The 16,281-nt window shown below is 42.0% G+C and overlaps 2 protein-coding genes across 6 annotated transcripts in view; both read right to left on the bottom strand.

Annotated features, from left to right (window-relative positions):
- Positions 1-471: 471 nt before the first annotated feature.
- gfi1ab (growth factor independent 1A transcription repressor b) lies at positions 472-6,690 on the bottom strand. The gene is made up of 7 exons (XM_008407771.2): positions 6,570-6,690; positions 3,550-4,689; positions 2,921-3,109; positions 1,803-2,188; positions 1,591-1,728; positions 1,292-1,457; positions 472-934 (listed from the first exon to the last, which is right to left on the bottom strand). Exons 2-7 carry the CDS (start codon positions 3,659-3,661, stop codon positions 756-758), a joined length of 1,170 nt encoding a protein of 389 aa, XP_008405993.1. The 5' UTR covers positions 3,662-4,689; positions 6,570-6,690; the 3' UTR covers positions 472-755.
- Positions 6,691-6,826: 136 nt separating this feature from the next.
- The window catches only part of evi5b (ecotropic viral integration site 5b), a 61,361-nt gene continuing 51,906 nt past the window's right edge, over positions 6,827-16,281 (bottom strand). For 2 of the 5 annotated variants that reach the window (XM_008407768.2, XM_017304499.1), the window contains 2 exons: positions 12,138-12,233; positions 6,827-8,221 (listed from right to left, as the gene is read on the bottom strand). In XM_008407768.2, coding sequence (XP_008405990.1) covers positions 7,958-8,221; positions 12,138-12,233 — 360 coding nt within the window. In that variant the 3' untranslated portion in view covers positions 6,827-7,957. Of the gene's footprint in view, positions 8,222-9,659; positions 9,670-9,911; positions 10,081-12,137; positions 12,234-16,281 lie in introns of all 5 variants that reach the window. The other 3 variants (XR_001776567.1, XM_017304500.1, XR_001776566.1) reach the window with 3 other exon arrangements.

Below are 16,281 nucleotides of genomic sequence, written 5' to 3'. Positions count from 1 at the left end.
CTGATTGATTGATTCAGTTACCAGAAGTCCAGTAATATGTGACTGAAACAGACTACAGGACATGTGATCGGATTGACTGGATTATTTATTTCATACATGATTTATGTCTCGTCAATTTAATTTATAGTGATAATAATCCTCAAATAGAATCTCATTTATGTTTATTTTAACAATAAAATCTGCATTTATTCTGACAGAACAATAGAGCAGATCCCTGCAGCTGGCAGAGAGAGAGAAACAGAAAAGAGAGAACGAAAGCGTGTGTGTGCGTTCGTGCGTGTGTGTGTGTGTGTGTGTGTGTGTTTTGCCCTCATCTCTGCCAGATGAAAACAACAACACCTCCAGTCTTTGCAGAAAGCAGATTTTTATCAGGTGCGTTTATTGTCCGTTTAACAGAGTTATTTAAATCGTGCTTTATCTGAACACATCTGCCATTTTTCCTCCACAGCTCACAGCTTATCTCTGGCTTTAAAAAAGAAATTAAAGGGGAGCAGATGAGGGGGGGTTGGGGCGGTGTATTTAAAAAGAAGGATGCTGTCATTAGTGTTGCTCATGTTTTTTCTTCGCACCTATAAATAATACAAATTATAATAAGAAAAATAAAATACAAAAAAAAAAGTCGATGGGATTCAAATTGTCTTAAATTTTCATTTCATTAAAAATGGAAGAAAGTGTGTCTTGAGAAAAGGGGGGACAGTTGTTTTCGTCCTGCGGTGGCTCCAGCTCCAGGCCGGACCGCAGTTCCGTCTTCTGTCTCATTTCAGTCCGTGCTGCGTCTCTTTGTGCCTCCTCAGGTCCACCTTCCTCTGGAAGCCTTTCCCGCACAGGTCGCAGCCGAACGGTTTGTATCCGGTGTGTTTCCTGCTGTGCGTGATCAGGTTGGAGCTCTGGCTGAACGCTTTCCCGCAAACCTGGCACTTGTGCGGCTTCTCGCCTGGAGGGAGGGAGAGAAAGGCAAAATCAGTTTATTTATTTATTTATTTATTTATTTATTTATTTATTTATTTATTTATTTCAAATAAAGCCGGGTAGGTGCGTCTGTCAATGTAATTTTTTCGTATTTTTGTCAGGGGTTGGAATGATGGGAGGCTCCGACTGTCTCGGGATTGCGCAACAAAACTTAAATATGTAAGCAATAGTTTTAACAAATTACAAGTTGTGAGAAAAAAATAAGTAAGTAAGTAAGTAAATAAATAAACTGGAACAATTAAACCTCCTACTGACCGACCTCAGCTGGTTGAACAGTCTATTGGCGCTAAACGGGCGTTTTGACGCATTTATTGAAACTCACCAGTGTGGATGAATGTGTGTTTCTTCATGTCGGACTTCTGGTGGAACCTCTTTCCGCAGTACTGACACGGATAGGGCCGCGTGTCCGAGTGGATGAGCAGGTGCGTGGATAGCGTGGAGGAGCGCTTAAAGCTTTTGCCGCAAATTTTGCAGTCGAAGCTTCTCTCCTGAAAGGTGCGCAAGAAAGAAAAAAAAACAAAAACAAAAAATGAGATTGTTTTGTTTTTTCCGTCAGTGCTTGCATCCACCCTGACTGAAGAAGAGAAGACGCTGCAGGATGTGGTTTCACCGGGGTTTTACCTGAGAGTGCACGGCTTTGTGCTGCTCCAGACTCACGGCGTGGCCGAACGTTTTGCCGCAAATGTCGCACGCAAAAGGCCTCGTGCCGCTGTGCGATCTGCGGACGTGGACCTCCAGACCGTGTGGGGTGGAGAACACCTGATCAACAGAGATGAAGATGAAGAAGGCAGCAAAAGACACGATCGTGATTTACTCTTCAACACGAGCCTCACCTTCCCGCACTTGACACACTTGTATGCCCCGTTCAGAATGAGGCTGGGGCAGAGCAGGTCGGGCCGGGCCTTCCCGTCGGCCGCCTTCCCGTGCAGGCCCGCTTCAGTGAACAGCAGCGCGGCAGCGTGCCTCCGGTAGTCTCCGTAAGGCTCCTCCGCCAGGGCCCGCTCTGCAAACACGGCCGGGTGGCAGCTCCGGTCCGCGTAGAGCGCCATCACCGCCGGGCTGGTGTCCACCTCCAGGCCGGGGTGGAGGCTGCGCTGCGCCACGGGCCGCTGCACCTCCAGCTCCGGCCCCGGGTAGCTGCTCCAGGCGTACGGCCGGAAAGGGACAGTGAAGGACTGGGTTTCACCCACCAGGGGAGAAAGCGATTTTTCGGAGTCAACTGGAGGATGACAAAGGAAGTTTTACTGCAACCAGTGAGGTGAATGTACGGGAGCCCAGTAGGGCCTCAGAGGGCTGCACTGCTAGAACCTTCTGCTGCTGAAAGCTCTGGACATGAACTTTATGCTTTATAGTCAATCAGTAAAACTTATTATTATGCTTTAACGTCGATAAGCCTACACACAATGTTTTATCGGATAAAAAAAACGACATATGGGGATTTTTAAAATTAAAAAATAAAATAAAGACATTTTTCAAAGTTTCGCCGTTGACAGCAGTCGTGTTGGATCTTACGGTGTGTTTTAAGGGTCCGCAGAATACTTGTTTTCTTTTGGAACAATAATGAGTTCAATGTGTGTGTGTGTACTTGTAAAGCTATCACTTTTAGGATAATGTCTGGGAGATAAAGGAACTTTCTGAACACTGACTGCCCTTATGGGGCCCAAAGACATGTGTTAGACCCGCTTATTTATGGTTGGGTTATGTCATGAATAATGTTTTGGTTAGAGATGGACTGGTAATGGTTAAGATTAGGGGAACATGTTAGCCACAAAAATGAATGCTACTCAATTCAAAGTCTTAATATGGGTAGCAATCTAAACGTGTGTGTGTGTGTGTGTGTGTGTGTGTGTGTGTGTGTGTGTGTGTGTGTGTGTGTGTGTGTGTGTGTGTGCGTGCGTGCGTGCGTGCGTGCGTGCGTGCGTGCGTGTGTGTGTGTGTTTTGTGTCTGTACCAGGCGACGCGGATGGGGACGGAGGCCGCCAAAAGTCCTCATAGTCTGCGGAGCGAGCGCACAAACTGTCGGCGCAGCTCAGCGGAGACCTGGGGGAGAAGTCCGCAGCTTCGCCCGGGTGAGAGGCCGGAGAGAGGCCGTAGCTGTCCGCCGAAAGGTCGGCGTCCTCCTCCAGGAGCTTATCGGTATCTGAGGTTGGGGCGGCGAAGCGAAGCTTTTACCCAGTGAAGATCATTTTTAGCTTAAAGCTGAAGCTTCAGATTAATATCTGGAAAAATATCCTTTATAACCAGGAGGGTTCAACAGCACTTTTAACAAGAATTAGTTTATCTACGAAACACTTTCTTCTTTCAATAACATTCACTAAAATAGATTAAATCTCGTTTTTCTTACATTTTAAAATCTTTTCTAAATGTTTTATTGTTTCACTTTTTTTTTTATTCAGAATGTCAAAGCCGTTTATGAAACAACTCAAATCCAATTAAAGGGACCTATATATTTATAATGAGCCAAATCCCTGGTAATATCCACACAATCCTTTACGCAGAACCCGATTTTAAAGCAAACAGTCCAATTTGACTGTAGCTTCATTATGATCCAATAATCTGTAGTTTTCATTCAAATCTTACCTGAACAGATGTGCGCCAGTATCGAGTCCAACCTGCTGTAATCATCCTCCAAAGTTCGCGGTTGGTGGTAGCTGTGCGCCTTCTTACTCTTCACCAGGAAGGAGCGGGGCATCTTTAGTGTATGTGTGTGTTGTGTTGTGTGGTGTGTGTGTGTGTGTGTGTGTAGGGGTTGATGGGGAGGTAGAAGAGAGAGCGATGGTTAATGACGAGGAACCAGCTGCTGAGCAGAAGGAGGAGACCCGGCGGCTGGCGTCCTGTTTACAGATTTGATCTGAGCCACTGACATCCCGAGCGTTTTAAGAGATTTCCACATGACAACGGAGCATGCGCACAGGCGTCCATCCCGTCTGCCAGGTGTCGGCTCGGCCAGGTGTCGCCGAGGCTGACCGCCCGCTGAACGGCGGCAGGTAGACAGCGGAAAGCCGCAGCGGGAGCCCCGCGCTCCTGTCACGTTTCTTCGCTTCTCTTTCCGCTCACCTCAGGGTTTTGACTGAGAGTTTCACCTCTGTCCCGCTGTCATGACAGCAAACACAGTCCCGAATGAGCAGAAGATGACGATGACTAGATTTAAAAGTTAGAACTAGTTTTTTCTTTCTTTCTGTCTTTTTTTTTTTTTTTTCAGGTTCATCCGAGTCACCGCCGAGTCCTCATGGATCAGTCCTCTGATGGATCAGTCCTCTGATGGATCAGTCCTCTGATGGATCAGTCCTCTGATGGATCAGTCCTCTGATGGATCAGTCCTCTCATGGATCAGTCCTCATGGATCAGTCCATCAGAGCGATGACTCTTCATCAGCCTCTCACTTACTTACTCAATCAGAGAAGCAGGAGAGAGGTGGAGGCAGGGCCAGAGGAAACGCGGAGGCGCACCCCGCGGTGTGGAGCTTCAATTAGAACATAAGGAGGTGGGGGGAAAGAAATCACATTTTTCCTCCATGATAACTCATGTAAATTACACTGAGTGTGCGAGACGATTTGTCGGAGTTGATCGGAGTGTGAAGGGCGCCGTAGTGCCCGCTCTGCTGATCAGCTGTCTGTTATGTGACGCAGTTTCACGTTGCACTGCGGCTGTTTGCGCCGGACACAGATCCTGACGCACAGATTAGCAAATCAGGGGTGAGCCAGACTGCCAGGCGCGGGGCTGCTGGAAGAAGAAACGTTCTGCTTTAAGGTTTAAATCTTTAAACACGGATTAAATCTTAATAAATAAGAAAATAAATAATAATAAAATAATAATAATAATAATAATAATAATAATAATAATAATAATAATAATAATAATAATAATAATAAAACAATATAAAGAAAGAGAGAAAAAAAACAGGATTTCTCTCTTGCATCCCGTCAATCTGATTTCGTTTACGGTGATCAACTTTACCAACAAAACGAAGGACAGGAAATCGAACCGCGCCGATCAGAGCAGCTGCCGCTGCAGGGCCCCGCTGGCAGGGGCCGACAGGAGGAAAGCACAAACTTGTGCAAGTGAAGGTGCCAAGATAAAGACAGGACAGCTGATCATCTCTGCATGGATCACCAAATCAAACATTTCTAAACAGAATATCAAGGTCTGCGCCGCTTCTCGGGCAAATGGCGCTCCGTTCTGCGCCCGATCATTACTGTTTTCCGCACAAACAGAATAAAGCAGCGCAGAGTTTTGAACAGCCTGTGCTGGGTTTCCATCCCACCCAAAACAAACTGAAAAACTCTACATGATTTTTTAATGAGTTTTCATAAGTACAATATTTTGTTGATTTCTCTATGTCAGCATAAACACTTCAAATTTAAACATGTCAAGTGAAATTGTGAAACAATAAAATTCTGTTTAATCTATTTTCACTGATTTTTTAGAAAACATCTCTGCTGTTATTGCACATCTGTTTTCTGCACTGATATTGTTAAATAAGTTGATTTTTTATGTTCCATACAGTTACACATTCCAACTCACAACCTTTGGATCGTGATGTTTCTATTTCTAATGCTTGAACAGAATTTTCCGAATTTTTAAGTTATAGTTTTGTACAATATATTCTTTTATTACTCTTATTGTTACCTTTCCTTTTATATATGTTTTGTTTTTACTCTTTTGGAACGGTTTTGTGTGAACCTATTTATCTGATGCTGCTGTTGCACCTGAATTTCTCCTCTGAGGCGCAATAAAGGTCATTACTGCTCTATTCTAAACCCGGTGGTAACTTCAGCCTATAGTGGTTTTATTTCATTAATTAATTTATTTTTTACAGTTTGTACTCCTGTAAGGAAACAATGCTGGAGCACAATGTTTTTTTTTGTATTTTTTTCTGACGCTTGTGCCACCCTCTAATGGAATAACGCCCTGAGTCGGGGCCATATTTGCCCATATGAATCCCCACAACTTTATTTCCTCTTTCAGCCCTGGGGCTTTTGCTGAAACTTGTTCTTGCTCGATTTACTTTCATTACGTGACTGTGTAACGGGATGGAGGGTCTCCCCTAGGAAAACAAACCGTTTGGTTCAGAAAATGAAATAAAACAAATCTAATGCAATAAAATCCACATAAACACGCGGGTATGTGTACGACAATTATTTTAAGTAGCGCGAATTTCCACGTTCCTAAGAATTTGCCTCCCCTGCTAAACAATTATGTCCGTTGTGATTTACGTCCAATTTCAAATCTTTTCATTCTTAAATTCAGCTTTCAAGCCTCTTAAATGTGAAAAATCACCAAATGATTCATCCCCTCCCACACTGCGCAGCCTGCTATTTTAATGCGTTTTAGTGAACGTCAAGACAAGAATTAACCGCAAGGGGAAAAAAAACGCATTCAAGAGACAGATTTCTCTTTCATTTTTCAGATCTAAATTAAAACTTGAATTCATGTAAAATTCATTGAACATGTCATAAACTGGAATCGCGCTCAAAGCCTCCGCCGCTGCATGGACACGATTCAACCTCGCATTTCTCTTCATATTTTGAAATGATCAAACGAAGGAAAATGCATAATCAAAAAGGATTTAGAAAAATAACATTAATAAACATACAGACCTGGGTTATGTCTCGGTGTCTGAAGAGAGCCGCTCTTAAAATGTGGTTTTGTGCATGAAAAAACGAGAAGCCGAGGCTCGGCTTTTGGAAACCGCGACAAATCACTTCCTGAAAGCAGAGAATCTTAGCGAGAATCTTGAGAGGAAAAGACGCTTCGAGTTTCAGAGAGAAAAAAAAAATGAATGTGTGATCAGTCAACTCAAGATCTAAATAATAAAAAAAAAAATCTACTGCAACCATTAAAACACACACCAGAGAGCAGTTTATGAACCTTTTATTATGAAATCATTCCTTTCTCTCACCAGTACAACAATCTCAGAGTGCTTCATAGTGTTGCAATGTGTTCTTACACTGCAAAGTGCCACGATGTGTTCCGCTCCCGGTAAAAATCAACCAATCAACGGGAGATTCTGGTGACGCAGACCTAATGTTGGGATCCGATCGGCTTCCTGGATGTGAATGCTGAAGTTCGAGGCTTTGGGCGGGCCTGGCCGCCCAAAGCCTCCGGTCTGCGGGTCTCACCTCGTCTCCTCCGTTTCTGTGCAAACGTGTTACATCACCACATGCCAGATTTGACTCAAACGCAGATGCGCCTCGTGCAGTCAGCCATGCTGACATGAGGAATACTCTGACCCCGGCTCCTTTCTCAGAATGTAACGATGCGTGATGACTAAATCACCCTCTGACAAGAATCCATCTTCCTTTTCCTCAAATCATATACAAACAAAAATGTCCCTTCTTTATTATTTATACAACATATCTAAACATCAGATATGCAATATTAAACATGGTTTTCAAGTTCAAAATGAATAAGGACAAAAAAAAAAAAAAATCCAAAAACATTTACATATGTACATTTGGTTTGCCGAGCGCCTGGTGCAGGACATAAGCTAAAGGCATTGATTGGGTCAGTGCTGGCTGATAGAAGCAGCTTTGATACCAGGCTCTGACCAACACCGTCCAAGCTATATACACACACACACACATACACACGCGCGCACACACACAAGTAGAGTTCTGCCCCTGCGTGATGGAAATAACAGTAGTGACAGCTTTAAAGTAAGTCGTTTATAAAATCCTTAAAAAATATAAAAGCATGCTGGATGAAGTGTGGAGTTTGGGATAAATGTTCTATTGCACAGTCTGCCTTGTGTGTTGTACCTACAGGAGGGCGGACCCCGGCCCCTCCACCTTGTAGAGTTTGATTCTGTTTGATTCTCTGCTGAGGTTCAGATTGACCCCAGCTTTGTGAGTGGTGCCCAGGAACAAAAAAAAAAAAAAAAACCCAAAACAAAAAACAAAACAAAAAAAACAATGGCATGATTCATAAGATATGAAATGACAGATTTGCTTTTTGAAATTCAGAACTCTGGATCCAGGCCCTGCGCTCACACAGTGGTGGACTTGCTCTGAGGCACGGAGAGCCGCAGGGCGTCGCCGTCGTCCTCGTCGCTGTCTGTGTCCTCCAGCTTGGCCCGCAGCCTGATGCGCCCGCCGCTCCTCGGCTGGAGGCTCTGCAGGTCGGGGTCCTTGGCGCCGTCGTCGTCGGAGGACTGGTAGGACTCACCGACCCCCATGTAGTGATTGACGATGTGGATGCCATCAAAGCTGGGCTGGCTGACCAAGCCCTTCTGTCCTTTCAAGCAGCAAATCTGGTAGAAGATCAACAGACAAAAGTTAATGGGTTTAGAGACGTCAAGGACTGGATCAACATACACATTGAAGCAGAAATACTGAGACATGGTGACCTTCAACAACTTGATGGATGAAACACTTAAAGGGACAGTATTATTTATTTTACAGTGCTATTTTATAGCGCAATTAAGTAACTGTTCATTTTAGTTGTTCTAAAAATGCTATATACATCAAATATGATTTAAAAGAAGCCCAATTAATGGAAATTGGGCCTCTGTCTCTAAGAAACTCCTGCTCTTTCTGAAACTCTGCCTTCAGGAAGTCATCACGTTTCAAACATGTATGAAAGAAAGCAACACTCCAGGTATGATTTTGATGAGGGAATAACTAAGTAAATCTCAAAAAAGAATATTCTGCATTTTATATAATACTGCCCCTTAAAAAAAGAATGAAAATGATGACCTGAATCAGTTCTGTATCCATGCCAACGGAACCGATTCAGACCGAGTTCAGATCTGACTTTACAGAGAATCAGTACAGTGTGGGTCAGATGCTCACATTTGCTCTTTTGGATGAATGCAATATTAATTAATAAATTATTTTAGTCATTCTTCAGGCAGTGTTTTCTGATGACGCAACAAATGACTTCAGTAATTCATAAAACCAAGAACAGGATGCTAAAGTTCGACTTTATTGTTGATTTTCCAACATCTACACTGTGAAAACACAAATATGGATCAACCACACACTGAATTCAATTATATTTTATCTATTTTTGCATTATTTTAAATACAGAAACTAAACAATTAGCCATGCAAGACTTCTGCTTATTAAGTTCAGTTTTCTTGTTACAATTCAGCACATCAATAAATTCTACTAATTAAACTTTGTGGACATTTTGTTTTTGTTCTGTTGGAAGCGATATGAGTATAAGCAGTTTTTATTACTGCCATTTCAATGGAAATATTTAGAGCTATTAATTACTTCAAAAGGAGAGCTAATTAATTCTTATCATAACCGCATTTAGATTTATTTTTTCCATCATTTTACTCAACAAATTTAAAATGTAATATGGATGCAAAACGTAGGAACTCCTAAAACAAATCACAGTAACTGGGTGAACTCTGTCAGGAGACACAACTTTATTAATGCGAGACAAATGGCTGTGTGGAAGATGGCCCATCATGCTTTGTTTTGTTTTGTAAGTTTAGAGAAGCAGTCGTTTTTTCTTAAATAAAAATAAAACGGCATTCATGTGTTTTATTCACACATAAAACACAGAAAGGAGCGTTTGCCTCATGATTTGCATCAGACATTAAAGCTCCAGATACTCAGAGTTGCTGAAGAGTTGCATTCTGGACCGTCTCCAACTCCCAATAATAAACAGCTTCACAGCGTCTCAGGGAGATGAAGGTCAGCTGTGGGTCACATGACAAAACCACTGAAACCACTCACCTGGGCCAGCCTGCCATGCAACAGACAGACATGTAGGAGAAAAAATGCATTCAGAGCCCTGCAGGCCAAACGCAGCACAGAAAACAAGCCTACGTCAGCAGCAGCTGCTGTGGCGTGCAGAGGAAGTTGTGATGTGGTTGACTACAGTCAAAATTTCCAGAATTAAGATGCAGGTTTTTAATTCAATTAAAAAAATAAAAAAAGAGAGGAGGGGGGGGGAAGGTGGTGGGGTTTGTTCCTGAGACGACGTACTTTCAGATTTGTTCAACGCAGAGGTGAAAGTTGACGGGATTCCTAGCAGGTCGCTGCTAGGAAAGCAAGACGAGGGTGGGAGGGGAAATGACTCGCTTTCTCAGCTCAGTCACCTCAGTCTAGAAGAAACACTAGACTGAGCGGAGAATACAGACACACTGCAGATGGACTGAGGAGAAAAGAAAGCATTTTCACTTTTCACATGGAAGATGAATTCATCAGCAGTGACGTCTTATGTAAATTTACAATTCATGGTTATTGCGTCTACAATTTTTCACTTTTGTTGACGGCTGCAGCCACAAACTTCAGTGCCTTTCATAGAGTTTTAACATAAAGCCTAGAATACAGCAGTTCATGACTGGAATAAAACCACTGCATGGTTGTCAAAAAAGTTTCACGAATAAGAATCTGAACCAGCAAATCACCTGCTTTCAGGAAAAACACCTGATTCATAAATATCTAACCACAACATGGGCAGTTAATGACATTAATCAGAGAAGCAGCCAAGTCTTCTGGAGAAGTTGTTGAGATCTACAACACAAGTTTGAACGGCCTAGTCCAAGTCCAGACAAGAAACCAATTGAGGATAAGACTTGAAAATGAATGTTCACAGACGTTGTCTAGGTGATATGACTGAACTTGAGCTACTCTGTAAAGAAGACTGTGCAAAATATTGACAGAGTTTAGAGTGGAGTTAGGCCCCTTTTCCACGGAGACGGTTATCAGTGAAATCCAGCCGATCGTTTCCATGCCTACAGTGATCGGGGTCTGCCACACCGGCACATTTTGAAGCCAGGTCCCAGAGTGAAACTTTTCAGGAACGCTCCCTGTGGAGGTGTGAAGTTCTCCATGTGTGTAAAAGCTCACAGAACGCAGGGTGTGTTCCATAGGTAGAAAAACACAGTGGTGGATAACGTACTGCTGTTAGCGCTACTTAACCTGCTCAGTCTGAAAAACTGCACTTTTATTAAAAATATGGTTTTTACATATTTGTTAAAACTGTCACTATTGTGACATTATGGTATGAGACATAATGTCATATTAAAAAAAAAGAAAATCAAGCTCCTCTCCCTTTTCCATATGTTCCTGCTGTTGATCACCCTAGTGTATACACACCCTGCCCTTGCTCTTTGCTACTCTACAGGTTCTCCTTGTCAGCACAGCTAAATGCTAAGGCTAGTTAGCATTGTCACGGATGATGGCAGATAAACAGCTTTCCTGGAACAGTGAGATGTTTCGCTGACATTAGCACTTTTAGTAGCACAATAAGCATGACTGACAGCCCTGAGACCCTCCGGCTCTGATTGGTTGTTTTTGATGTCTACAGATAGCAATAGTAGCTCTGGGAGGAAGTAGAACTTTTCAGATTATCTGTCTCTTACCTGTCTCTAGCAGTTTGACCAAATATGCAAAAAACATTTTTGTAAAAGTTGTATACTGCAGCTTTAACACAACTTCTGGTAAGGAATATATACGTGTTATATGAGCACTGGGCTGAGCCAGAAACATATTAATGTTTTCTAAATGAGGTGGAAGCTAAGCATGAAAAATACATCAATGTTCACATGCTAAAATCACAGCGCCATCAAGTGGCCTGGCATGACAACTACAGCTGACTCGTCTAAACATGACATTTTTCCCAAATTAACATCTGAAAATACCAGCAGACATGGCCTTTGACATACCTCAAACCTTCCACTGTCAGTAGAAAGACGCTTCTCATATATTCTCACTAAAGGGGCTTAATTTATAGTATTTTATGTGTTGTTTTTAATTCCAATTCAGAATTATGCAACGTTTTTACTGCGTCTGTCACAAACATCTCAGTAACACACTTCAGGGTCTGTGAGGAAATGTGAACAAGGTCCAGAGGTATGAATACTTTTGTAAGGCATTATAAATGAGCTTCAGAACTTTAACATTCTGGTACGTCTGTTGCGTGCTGCGTTCGTTCTAGTGCTTCAGAGTGAACATGGAAACTTGCGGGGCAGGTCTGTGTCTGTCAGAGGTGTGCAGTGCGGATCCCGCACAGGAAGTATCTGGGTGTAGTTAACACTTCTACTAACCTGTAAACCAGCTTACAGAAAAATGGAAAGAAACGTGAAGTGTAAGATCAAAGAGCTGGCATCAACACCCCACCTGATCATTAACCCCAACCATGAACACAGCCTAGCTGAAAAGCACTTGATGATGAATGCACGTGGCGCTTGTGAGAAGCAGCTTTACCTCTTGTTTCAGCTCAGATATCTGGTCTTTGAGGTCTCTGATGTACTGGCTGGAGTCCGTGTGGTTCAGCTGCCCTTGGACCTTCCCTTCTTCTTTCTGTTGTGAGAGGAGATGTTACACTAACAACAGATCAAAGTGAAGTATTCTGGGTAAAAACAACCACTTGAAGAAATGAAGAGTCTTTATACAGGGCCTGACTGGCACAGGGGGAGAGTCTACATCACATTGTGACGATAACACATGTTGCTGGACAATAAACTGTCTCATCGATAAACAATAATATTGTTGTTTTGTGACCATTTTCCAGTTGATAACGGGATAATACTGCGACTGTGTGATACTGCAGTCAAACCCACTAACACAAATACTGCATCTGAAAAACATCCATTAAAACTTAAGTTCTCCCTCTCAAAGACGATCAAACTTTAATTTGTAAACACCACTTAAAACTAGGGGTGGACATTTATCATATCGCTTATCTTTTATCACGATAAATTAGTTATCTTGATAAGAATTTGGATTTATTGTCGTCACGATACACTCAAATTAAATGACGTTAAAAAAAATAAAAAACTGTCCATACTGTTGAGTTTGTTAGTTGTACTATTCCCTCCATTGTTTGTTCAAGGAGTGAATCAATACATTTGAAAACATGATTAAGTGCAGTTACTGTGTGCAGTTTAGTGATACAAATCACATAAATATGACTGCTGTGCTAAAGAAGTGTATTATGAATGGATGTTTTTCAAATGCGGTATTTGCGTTTGTGGGGTTGACAGCTGTGTCATACAGTCACAGGCAGAGAGCTACATGAAAAATAAGGATTGGTTCATATTGTCAAGGTTACAGTTACAGTACTACAACAAAATATTGTGATAAGACTATAAGTCCATATCACCCACACAGACTTAAAATTGGAAGACACATTAAAACTCAACCACCAAAAACAATAAATAAAGCTGAAATTAAAACCATAAGTAAAATGGATAATGAAGACTGAAAACAAAAGAGACTAAAAATATCAATCATCAGAATGGAAATGATTGAGCCAATTTTAATTTATTATGCGGTCAATTGCTTAATTTGTGATTGCGGGAGATTTAATTCTGCATTCTTGACTGACATTCTGAGGCATAAAGAAGTGCAGGCTTGTGTGGCGGGTAACCAAAGTCACAGATGTCTGGGGGAAAACAGCAAACGCTGCCACTTGAGCTTGATTTCCTCCCGAGGCCCTGGGGATGAGGCCGAGTGTCGGCCCCGACGGTTAAACAGCGCATGTGATGTTTACCTTCCTCACTAAGACACCTGCTGCCAACGGGGCCAATCTGCTTCAAACCTTAACATTCAGTCCACTTTTAGTTTGAAAGCAAATTCAAATTCAAAAATATTTTATTGATCCCAAAGGGAAATAAAATTTTGTTGTAACTCATAGTAATTCATATTAATTAAAATTCTTCTAGCAGTTATTGTAGATGGTGATGGATGTTGGTAGGAAAATTCTCTAGTAGCAGCTCTGAGCTGAAATATTAAAGAGCGGTGGGGTGCTGAGACCAGGCAACACCCCACAGGAGCAGGATTCTCTGCTCCTGTGGTGAATTAGGGCTCAGGTCTGCAGGTCCCAGTAGGCTCGCTTTTGTCTAAACAAGTGAGTTTTGTTCCAATAATCAGTTGTTTTTGAGGTTTAGCATCTCCAAAACACTGTAACAAAAACGGCAGGCCGTTAATAAGACTTCCTCCTGTTCAGCTGTGTGCATCAGCAGGTGTGGGGCCGAGGCCGGGCGCTTCCAAAAACACTCTCCTCCCGTCCTCCCATTTCAACACTACAAATTAAACCGTGCGCCACTTCGCTTCTAAAATGAACTTCGTTTCGGCTGGCTTGAAACCCTGGACTGAACTAAACATCCTGTCAACATCACATCCTGCGTGAAGACAGAAATATCTACCAAATAACTAAATCACAACTTAGAATTTCTTCTGAAATCCCATCTAATTTTATTTGCGCGTTTCCAATCAGCTCACTGTGAACATTCTGACACGTTTTCTTCCACCGTTATGTTTAGGTAATTCTGAATGTGCACAAAGACATTTTAGAGGAAATGTGTGAAACTTCGCAGTGTGTGGGGCTGAAATGCATCACTCTTTTTGTTTTGCTGAGAGTGAACTTTCCGTCTTCGATCTGCAGTTCAACTTAAAAAAAATAATAGCTGCAGGATCGATGCAGATGCATTCGGCGCATCAGCAAAACGTCTTAAGACATTGCACAAATCTCTGAGCATGTCATAGAAACCTCAAAATAAACCATGCATGCCACCTTTGGTAGAGTATCTGCTTCAAGATGAGAAACCACTTCCTATCAGACCAGAAGACAGTGAGGCTTGTGGCGTACAGAGGCCATGGCTGCCAGAGAAAAGGAGTTGTACGACTTTAAACTGAAATCAGGCATCCAGGTTTCGTTGACCACACTCTCCACCATCTCTGTCTCTTTGGAGTTGTTCCTGCAGGACCATTTGGACTGAACAAACCCGCCCTCTGATCCTTCAAGTGAAAACCGAACCGATGAGCAAAACCTACCCTGATAAGGAAGCAAACTTTTTTTTTTTTTGTCACAATTCCCTTTAGATTAAAACCATTTTTGCTCCGCACAACTTAAAGAGCAGGTAACCAAACCACAGACCAAAAAGCCAAAACTGCCACACTGATTTAAATCCCTGCTGAGTACAGAGGGGAAAAAAACCACTAAACCAACAAGTATCATCTGATTTCTAGTTTCTGTTTATAAAATAGAGAAGGACTGAGATGTAAATAAAGTTAAAAGACTTGTTCGTGTTATTGACACACTCCGCTAAGAGTTCATTATGTAGATTCTGCAAAGTATGAGGGCGGGAGTGAGTTTTCTGTGTTGGGTGTTTGTGCTCCATCACTTAGTAACCAAACCTCAGACCACACGGTGTGATTGTGTGTTCGCCTGAGGAGAAGATGAGAGGTAGGCTTTCTTTTGTTGAAGTCACACTTATAAATAGCTTGTATTTCTAGCTTAAAAGATAAAAACAGCTAAGCACAAGCATGCATGCACACCTGGATTTCTTTTTTTTTTTAAAAAGCTCTTCTTCATCAGAACTGTTTTCACATTATCACATAATCAAAGTGGGTTGAACCTCAATAGGTATTTTAAAAAGTACCCCTAACTCTAGCCTGTAGCGGAAAGATAGCCTGAAATAAATGCTACGTAGCACTAGCTGAAAGGCTAAAACGATTGGTGGACCAACCATTTGTAAAAGCATTTTTCATAGACATGAAAAACTGTTTTTGCTGTAGTCACAGTTTTTGAAAAACAATTTCAAGAGTACACATAAATAATCTAAGTAAATGCAAAATGCGGTTTTTAAAAGAGGATTTATTCAAGTGTATTCATTTATAAGATTTATTTTAAGAAAAGCCAAGGTGCTGTGGTGGTGCAGGGGGTAGAGCACAACCCAAATAAGGAGGCCTTAGTCCTCGACGCCCCCGTTGCAGATTTGATTCCGAGCCTGATGACCTTTGCTGCATGTCTTCCCCCTCTCTCATTACCCACTTTCCTGTTCAACTACTCTTGAATAAAGACTGCCTGAGTAAAAAAACAATGAGAAAAGAAAAAAAAATGCTACCAATTGCCCGCCTAGTAAGATCAGGAATTGTGATCAACCACATTTTCTGAAACTCACACTTTGATTTAAAGCCACATATAATATATATATATATATATATATATACACACTGCTCAAAAAAATAAAGGGAACACTCAAATAACACATCCTAGATCTGAATGAATGCAATATTCTCATTGAAGACTTTGTTCTGTACAAAGTTGAATGTGCTGACAACAAACACACAAAAATCATCAATGGAAATCAAATTTATTAATCAATGGAGGCCTAAATTTGGAGCCACACACAAAATTGAAGTGAAAAAACACACTACAGGCTGATCCAACTTTAATGTAATGTCCTTAAAACAAGTCAAAATGAGGCTCAGTATTGTGTGTGGCCTGCACGTGCCTGTATGACCTCCCTACAACGCCTGGGCATGTTCCTGATGAGGTGGCGGATGGTCTCCTGAGGGATCTCCTCCCAGACATGAACTAAAGCATCCGCCAACTCCTGGACAG

This window comes from Poecilia reticulata, linkage group LG4 (genome assembly GCF_000633615.1).
Source record: "Poecilia reticulata strain Guanapo linkage group LG4, Guppy_female_1.0+MT, whole genome shotgun sequence".
Taxonomy (NCBI): Eukaryota; Metazoa; Chordata; class Actinopteri; order Cyprinodontiformes; family Poeciliidae; genus Poecilia; species Poecilia reticulata.
Note: the sequence above shows the minus strand (reverse complement) of the source record. Positions and strands in the feature narration are given on the sequence as shown.

What these genes read in the sequence shown, in the direction of transcription:
- gfi1ab (XM_008407771.2), bottom strand. Translation starts at nt 3,661, where the DNA reads ATGCCCCGCTCCTTCCTGGTGAAGAGTAAGAAGGCGCACAGCTACCAC. An exon ending in ACTGGCGCACATCTGTTCAG is followed by an intron (nt 3,110 to 3,549) that starts GTAAGATTTGAA and finishes CCCCAACCTCAG; the next exon opens with ATACCGATAAGCTCCTGGAG. An exon ending in GTCCCCATCCGCGTCGCCTG is followed by an intron (nt 2,189 to 2,920) that starts GTACAGACACAA and finishes GTCATCCTCCAG; the next exon opens with TTGACTCCGAAAAATCGCTT.